The 9,115-nt window shown below is 47.7% G+C and overlaps 1 protein-coding gene and 1 non-coding gene across 2 annotated transcripts; both read left to right on the plus strand.

The window, feature by feature from the left end:
• The first annotated feature begins 544 nt into the window (after window positions 1-544).
• LOC126427146 (speckle-type POZ protein-like) lies at window positions 545-1,114 on the plus strand. Its single transcript, XM_050089372.1, has one exon. The coding sequence runs from the start codon at window positions 545-547 to the stop codon at window positions 1,112-1,114; it is 570 nt and encodes a 189-aa protein (XP_049945329.1).
• Window positions 1,115-7,228: 6,114 nt separating this feature from the next.
• Window positions 7,229-7,303, plus strand: Trnas-cga (transfer RNA serine (anticodon CGA)). The gene has a single exon. It is a non-coding gene; the product is annotated as a tRNA-Ser (tRNA).
• Window positions 7,304-9,115: the final 1,812 nt, after the last annotated feature.

Genomic DNA, 9,115 nt, shown 5'->3' on the forward strand with positions numbered 1-9,115 from the left:
AGCGGTCGCGTGGATCCAGACTGTAGCGCCTAGAACCGCTCAGCCACCCCGCCCGGCCAAACTCCTTCTACACGCAGACGGCACACTCACCGATACCGAGTGCACTGTGCGTGTGACTGACTGGTGGTCATTCCTTGCCGGTGGCAGTGGACTGGTTTGTATCAAAAAATGGCTCTGAGCACTATGGGACTTAACATCTAAGGTCATCAGTCCCCTAGAACTTAGAACTACTTAAACCTAACTAACCTAAGGACATCACACAACACCCAGCCATCACGAGGCAGAGAAAATCCCTGACCCCGCCGGGAATCGAACCCGGGAACCCGGGCGTGGGAAGCGAGAACGCTACCGCACGACCACGAGATGCGGGCTGGTTTGTATCGATAGTAGGTCTGCGGTCGTAATGTCCTGGCTGATCAGTGTATTGTCGTAGTTTATATACAACGAACAACAAACTGTAGCACAGAGTAGGTGATCAGTACACAGCATCCTCCGTGCTTCTACGATCGACAGGCAGAACTGAATCGGGCGACAGTCCTCCACAATGGAGCCGGATCGGACAGTCTCGGAGCCTGCTCCTGCGAGTTTGGGCGCCCTGCTGAAGGCCGGGGACGGCGACATGGTGACTCTGGTGGCGGGCGACACGCGGCTGGTGGCTCACAGGGCTGTGCTGGCCGCCAGGAGCCCCGTGTTCGCCGAGATGCTGCGCCGCGACGCGCTGGAGGCCAGCGGCGGCCGGGCCTCCGTGCCGGACGTGGAGGGCGCCGTGCTGCGCCAGCTGCTGGACTGCCTGTACACCCTGCAGGTGCCGCCGCTGCCCGGCACTGCCGCCCAGCTGCTGGCCGCCGCAGACACGTACGGCGTGTCCGTCGTGAAGGCGGCGTGCGAGCGGCAGGTGGCCGCGCAGCTGAGCGTCCAGACAGCGGCCGCCGCGGCCGTCCTCGCAGTCCGGCACTCCTGCCACAGCCTCGGGCAGGCCGCCGTCGCCTTCATAAAGGACAACCTGGTCGCCGTGATGGCCAGCCCGGGCTGGGCAGACGCGATGCGCAGCCAGCCCGAAGACTTGATCGCAGTGAGTCGGCTGCTCGCTGAGCCACCGGCAGAAACCGGGTAAGCTGAATAAACGTCACATCTCTGTGTTGTCCATTTCCCTGTGTGTCTGTGTACATTATGTGGTCAAAAGTATCCGGACACCAAGCTGAAAATGACTTGCAAGTTCGTGGCACCTTCCTTCGGTAATGCTGGAATTCAGTATGGTGTTGGCCCACCCTCGATGACAGCTTCCACTCTCGCAGGCGTACGTTCAGTAAGGTGCTGGAAGCTTTCTTGGGGAACGGCAGCCCATTCTTCGTGGAGTACCGATGTCGGTCACTGAGGCCTGGCACGAAGTAGACGTTCCAAAACATCCCAAAGGCCGTCTATAGGTTTCAAGTCAGGACTCTGTGCAGGCCAGTCCATTACAGGGATGTTATTGTCGTGTAACCACTCCGTCACCTGCCGTGCATTATGAACAGGTGCTCGATCCTGTTGAAAGATACAATCGCCATCCCCGAATTGCTCTTCAACAGTGGGAAGCAAGAAGGTTCTTAGAACATCAATGTAGTCCTGTTCTGTGATAGTGCCACGCAAAACAACAGGGGTGCAAGCCCCCGTCATGAAAAACATGATAACAACATAACACCATCACTTCCGAGTTTTACTGTTGGCACTACACACGTTGGCAGATGACGTCCACCCGGCATTCGCGATACCCACACCCTGCCATCAGATCGCCGCATTGTGTACCGTGTTCCATCAGTCCACATAACGTTTTTCCAGCATTGAATCGTCCAATGTTTGCGCTCCTTACTCCAAGCGAGGCGTCGTTTGGCATTTAGCGGCGTGACGTGTGGCTTATGAGCAGCCGGTCTCACCTCTCGTCTAACTGGCATAGTACTTGCAGTGGATCCTGATGCAGTTTGGAATTCCGAAAGAACAGAAGCCGTATCGATATAAGTATATAGTTCTGGCAACAACTGCCATGACCTTCTTCTGTGTGGATGCACACATATTCCCCGAACTCTTACGGGACTTGGAAAGAATGAGAGTGCTGGGGTGAGACACTACGAATGTAGTGTGTGGACATACAAGGTGAGAATGTGGGTCTCGCGGGAGGTGGGCGTGGGATAATCCCTGCACTCGCGCTATCCTCTGTGCCGTCGGTGGCTCAGATGGATAGAGCGTCTGCCATGTAAGCAGGAGGTCCTCGGTTCGAGTCCCGTTCGGGGCACACATTTTCACCTGTCCCCATTGATATAGATCAACGCCCGTTAGCAGCTGAAGGTATTAATATAATTCTAATTTCGTCCTAGACGGCTGCAGGTCATCATGTTCTTTCGGGCAATGCATGAAGTCGGCGTTGCAAAACATACCACAGGTGTTGTATGCGATTCAGGTCAGGAACCTGTGCAGCCCAATCCACCACAGCGATATTTTTGTCGTGTAACTACTCCGCCACAGGCCGTGCAATATGAACAGGTGCTCGATCGTGGTGAAAGATGCTGTCGACATCACTCAGTTGCTCTTCAACTGGGGAGCAAGAACGTGCCTGAAACACCAGTGTAGGCCTGTGCTGTGATAGAGCCACGCAAAACAATGGCAGCTAGCAAGCCCCCTCCATGATAAACACGGCCAGACCATTACACCACCGCCTCCGAATTTTACTGTTGGCACTACACACTCTGCCAGACGATTTGCACCGGGCATTCGCCGTACCCACTCCTGCGATCGGATCGCCACATTGTGCACCCTGATTTTTCACTGCACACAAAGTTTTTTCCACTGTGCAATCGTCTAATGTTTACGCTCCTTACACCAATCCAGGCGTCGTTTGGCATTTACCGGCGTGATGTGTGGCTTATGAACAGCTGCTCGACCATGAAATCCAAGTTTTCTCACCTCCTGCCTAACTGACATAGTACTAGCAGTGGATCCTGATGCAGTTTGGATTTCCTGTGTGATGGTCTGGATAGATGTCTGCCTATTACAAAATGGTTCAAATGGCTCTGAGCACTATGGGACTCAACTTCTGAGGTCATCAGTCCCCTACAACTACTTAAACCTAACTAACCTAAGGACATCACACACGTCCATGCCCGAGGCAGGATTCGAACCTGCGACCGTAGCGGTCTCGCGGTTTCGGACTGTAGTGCCTAAAACCGCACAGCCACTCCGGCCGGCCTGCCTATTACACATTACGACCCTTTTCAAATGTCGGTGGTCTCTGTCAGTCAACAGACGAAGTCGGCCTGTACGCTTTTGTGCTGTATGTGTCCCTTCTCGTTTCCACTTCACTGTCAGATCGGAGACAGTGGACCTAGGGATGTTTAGGAGTGTCGAAATCGCTCGTACAGGCGTATGACGGAAATGACACCCAATCACCTGACCACGTTCGAAGTCTGTGAGTTTCTGCAGAAGGCTCCACTCTGCTCTCTCACGATGTATAATGACTACTGATGTCGCTGATATGGAACACCTGGCAGTAGGTAGCAGCACAATGCACCTAATATTAAACATTTACGTTTTTGGGGATGTCCGGATACTTTTGATCACATAGTGTAATTTGCCATATCTGACGTTTCCATGACGTAAATAATGACCTGTACAAATATCAGTTGCAGGGAAGCAGGTAGTCAGAGTAATCGTCATTCCCGTATCAGTACTACAGTTTTGTGTGTTGCGTATTTCTCTATCACTTTCTTGGAAGATGCATGCAGTATGCCTATAACAAATATAACAATGCTAGTTTGTTCTCCCCTAGTAGTACAGTGGAAACTGTACGACTTTTAAGAAATATCCTAGGCTCCACGAAGAACGTTCTCATTTGGAGCTTGTATGGAAGGCATCCAGCAAAGAAAATGATGTGAGCACATGTACAGAGGAATGTAGCTGCTTACACCACACGGCCACTTCACAAGACAAGACATAAACATAGTCCTCAGAGCAACACACGGTACTGGTGTTTGCTTTCCATTTTCTTCCTCTTTCTGTTCTCTTGTTCCTCAGGATGTGTGCCATACTTTGTTACACACCATTCTATTAGCGACAGGGAAAAGGTTTTAATGGATGGAACGATATACTTGCTTCTTGGAGGAGCAGCCATCAAATCTGTACCCACCTGCCTCACTTAAATTCATCTGTACTGGTATTAATGGCCGTCTGGTAATTAAACAATGTATCCTTCTAACAGAACTTTCCCCATTCTATCAATTACAGCTACTGATTAATATCCGACGTCACTATTGGTCGGTCCTTCAAATCCAAGTACCTTTGTTGTATACCAGCTCACAGTATACATACTCTTTTCAAGTATAGTGTCTATTAATTCTCACAATCTTTTTATGTTTCAAATATGTTTAAGAATTTATTCAGTACTTCATGAGCCCTGTAGAAAACTGGAATTTTTGTCTTTGAAACTCTGTTGCCTACAATGTGTCACCTATTTCTCATTTAGTTGTATCTTATCTTTTAATCTTCTGTCACAGTCTCTAATTTTGGCGTTACACTACAAAGAAAAGCAATGTTAAAAACAAAATGTATTAATAATAAGGTATATTGAAAGGGGTGCCGTGGTGCTGTGTATTAACTTCAAACGCAGTTCTATCCTCATTCACAAATAACGTTTGGAAGTGATCTAGATAGTTTTAAACAGAATCCATACGGTAATCTGTAACGGTCATCTTCTTCAGTGCCTCAGCCTTCGCACACCACTGCACAGTAGTTGTCTTCCCGCTTACAACAACACCCGTCTCCTATAAAACTTCCCATTCACATTGTCTGCATGTCCACTCCTGGCTTTGTCCAGTACCAGTCATAACTAGCCTGCCAGAAGAAAGTGTCAGAAATCACAAACGATAAAACAGACACTCCCATATCACAATTTCAGACGTGAAAACTGAAAATTGCGGCACGTCCAGTAAGGTAATCGCCTTTTGACACATGGACATCTCAAATGGATGCATGCATAAAATACTGCCCCTACACGACGCATGGTCCACACAGCTATTAAGACTTCTTTCCACGGCTACGTCTCCACGATGATTAGCCGCATTCGTAAATTCCATGTTTGATGCCAACGTCATCGAAAATTCTTTCAAAGTTCTTTCCACTTGTCAGCATTGGGCATACCAAGTTAGCAGAGTGACTTACTTAACATAACTGCTTAGTCCAATATTTCTGCTCTCTGTCTGGACTACATGCCAGTCCCGTGTCTGATGTCTTCTCCAAACACAACACTAATGTCAATATAATAAACACACACACACAGAGAAATACTGTCCATTGATTATCTTTCAGCTTCCTGGCATTGGCCTGTATCGTATCCTCATTGATTGGAATCACAGCTGACTTAAAGAACTCACATTGCGAGTCTTTACAGAAATACACTTTCCACGTTGCCTTGCGTAGCCTCTTTGTCATTATTTTCACTCACATTGACTCCCTCATTCTGCATGATACAGGCTGTTTCAAAAATGACCGGTATATTTGAAACGGCAATAAAAACTAAACGAGCAGCGATAGAAATACACCGTTTGTTGCAATATGCTTGGGACAACAGTACATTTTCAGGCGGACAAACTTTCGAAATTACAGTAGTTACAATTTTCAACAACAGATGGCGCTGCAAGTGATGTGAAAGATATAGACGACAACGCAGTCTGTGGGTGCGCCATTCTGTACGTCGTCTCTCTGCTGTAAGCGTGTGCTGTTCACAACGTGCAAGTGTGCTGTAGACAACATGGTTTATTCCTTAGAACAGAGGATTTTTCTGGTGTTGGAATTCCACCGCCTAGAACACAGTGTTGTTGCAACAAGACGAAGTTTTCAACGGAGGTTTAATGTAACCAAAGGACCGAAAAGCGATACAATAAAGGATCTGTTTGAAAAATTTCAACGGACTGGGAACGTGACGGATGAACGTGCTGGAAAAGTAGGGCGACCGCGTACGGCAACCACAGAGGGCAACGCGCAGCTAGTGCAGCAGATGATCCAACAGCGGCCTCGGGTTTCCGTTCGCCGTGTTCCAGCTGCGGTCCAAATGACGCCAACGTCCACGTATCGTCTCATGCGCCAGAGTTTACACCTCTATCCGTACAAAATTCAAATGCGGCAACCCCTCAGCGCCGCTACCATTGCTGCACGAGAGACATTCGCTAACGATATAGTCCACAGGATTGATGACGGCGATATGCATGTGGGCAGCATTTGGTTTACTGACGAAGCTTATTTTTACCTGGACGGCTTCGTCAATAAACAGAACTGGCACATATGTGGAACTGAAAAGCCCCATGTTGCAGTCCCATCGTCCCTGCATCCTCAAAAAGTACTGGTCTGGGCCGCCATTTCTTCCAAAGGAATCATTGGCCCATTTTTCAGATCCGAAACGATTACTGCATCACGCTATCTGGACATTCTTCGTGAATTTGTGGCGGTACAAACTGCCTTAGACGACACTGCGAACACCTCGTGGTTTATGCAAGATGGTGCCCGGCCACATCGCACGGCCGACGTCTTTAATTTCCTGAATGAATATTTCGATGATCGTGTGATTGCTTTGGGCTATTCGAAACATACAGGAGGCGGCGTGGATTGGCCTCCCTATTCGCCAGACATGAACCCCTGTGACTTCTTTCTGTGGGGACACTTGAAAGACCAGGTGTACCGCCAGAATCCAGAAACAATTGAACAGCTGAAGCAGTACATCTCATCTGCATGTGAAGCCATTCCGGCAGACACGTTGTCAAAGGTTTCGGGTAATTTCATTGAGAGACTACGCCATATTATTGCTACGCATGGTGGATATGTGGAAAATATCGTACTATAGAGTTTCCCAGACCGCAGCGCCATCTGTTGTTGAAAATTGTAACTACTGTAATTTCGAAAGTTTGTCTGCCTGAAAATGTACTGTTGTCCCAAGCATATTGCAACAAACGGTGTATTTCTATCGCTGCTCGTTTAGTTTTTATTGCCGTTTCAAATATACCGGTCATTTTTGAAACACCCTGTATCATCTAATTCCAAACCGGAGATTTTCATTTCATTGACTACAGAGACACAACAGAACTTTTAATTACACTGGCGTAACAACAACTAAGTGAAACTTCCTGCTAGATTAAAACTGTCCCCTCACAGCTTTACTTCTGCCAGTACCTCGTCTCCTACCTTCCAAACTTTACAGATGCGTGAGTCGTGCTTCGGTAGCTCAGTTGGTAGAGCACTTGCCCGCGAAAGGCAAAGGTCCCGAGTTCGAGTCTCGGTCGGGCAGACAGTTTTAATCTGCCAGGAAGTTTCATATCAGCGCACACTCCGCTGCAGAGTGAAAATCTCATTCTGGAAACATCCCCCAGGCTGTGGCTAAGCCATGTCTCCACAAATATCCTTTCTTTCAGGAGCGCTAGTTCTGTAAGGTTCGCAGGAGACCTTCTGTAAAGTTTGGAAGGTAGAAGACGAGGTACCGGCAGAAGTAAAGCTGTGATGACGGGGCGTGAGTCGTGCTTGGGTAGCTCAGTTCGTAGAGCACTTGCCTGCGAAAGGCAAAGGTCCCGAGTTCGAGTCTCGGTCGGGCAGACAGTTTTAATCTGCCAGGAAGTTTCATATCAGCGCACACTCCGCTGCAGAGTGAAAATCTCATTCTGGAAACATCCCCCAGGCTGTGGCTAAGCCATGTCTCCACAAATATCCTTTCTTTCAGGAGCGCTAGTTCTGTAAGGTTCGCAGGAGACCTTCTGTAAAGTTTGGAAGGTAGAAGACGAGGTACCGGCAGAAGTAAAGCTGTGATGACGGGGCGTGAGTCGTGCTTGGGTAGCTCAGTTCGTAGAGCACTTGCCCGCGAAAGGCAAAGGTCCCGAGTTCGAGTCTCGGTCGGGCAGACAGTTTTAATCTGCCAGGAAGTTTCATATCAGCGCACACTCCGCTGCAGAGTGAAAATCTCATTCTGGAAACATCCCCCAGGCTGTGGCTAAGCCATGTCTCCACGGTATCCTTTCTTTCAGGAGCGCTAGTTCTGCAAGGTTCGCAGGAGACCTTCTGTAAAGTTTTGAAGGTAGGAGACGAGGTACTGGCAAAAGTAAAGCTGTGAGGACGGTGCTTCCGTGAATTTCACACTCAAACCAGTGCAATGGCTACTGCAACACTACTTACTAACTGCGCTTCTGATATCCCAGTCGCTAACACATCGGTATGAACACCGTTTGATAATAATGGCACCATATGAGGCAGATATAAATGTTATTGCCATTTAAATTTCTTGATGGATTTTGTCCTGATATATTTATCTGTGCTGTCTATTAGTTGCCATATCACCCTGACAAAGTGTTGATTCTTGTACGTACCTCTCAGCTGTATTTTATTTTGTACAATATTTTGTTTGGTGTGCGAAGGACTGCAAGAGACAACCCAGCAGAAACTGTTTCTAAACAGTTTAGGTAACAAGTAATTGTACCGTGTTACATTCTTTGTGAGGAGATAAATGAATACAACGTTTTTATGTGTACTTGAAATACTTTCCTATTATAGTAAAGAATTTGTTGACAGCTGAAATATTTATTCTCTGTGTCCAGGAAGATGCGTACTTACTCCATAACTATTTATGCTACAGGGTGAATGAAACGATCACTGAGGCTGGTAACATCTTATTGGAAGAAATTTACCAACAAGAACTGACCAACGATAAGCTGGACATCACTGTGGACAATTCGACGCACATTGCTGGAAGTGATTCTGTGGGACAAGAATTTTGTACTCGTGATAGCTCATTTTGTATTAGAAACAACTGCGGCTTAAAGGAAAAGGAATTCAAAGAGTTCACCTGTAGTTCATGCCAGCAGACCTTTTCATCTGGACATAAGCTTGACGCTGACGGTGTTCATCCAACTCCACATACCTGTACACGGTGTGGTGAGGTATTCTCCAATAATGGTAGCTCAATCACGCATTCCACGAAGGCGCCAGAACTTAATGAAAAGGGATTTCCGTGCGACAGAATCACTAATGTATTTCGTAACACCCAGTCTCATGAAGTAGTGTGTGATGCTGAGAGATCACACAGATTTGATTCTCCTAACAAATCCTTTTCTAC

Source organism: Schistocerca serialis, chromosome 11 (genome assembly GCF_023864345.2).
Source record: "Schistocerca serialis cubense isolate TAMUIC-IGC-003099 chromosome 11, iqSchSeri2.2, whole genome shotgun sequence".
Classification (NCBI taxonomy): Eukaryota; Metazoa; Arthropoda; class Insecta; order Orthoptera; family Acrididae; genus Schistocerca; species Schistocerca serialis.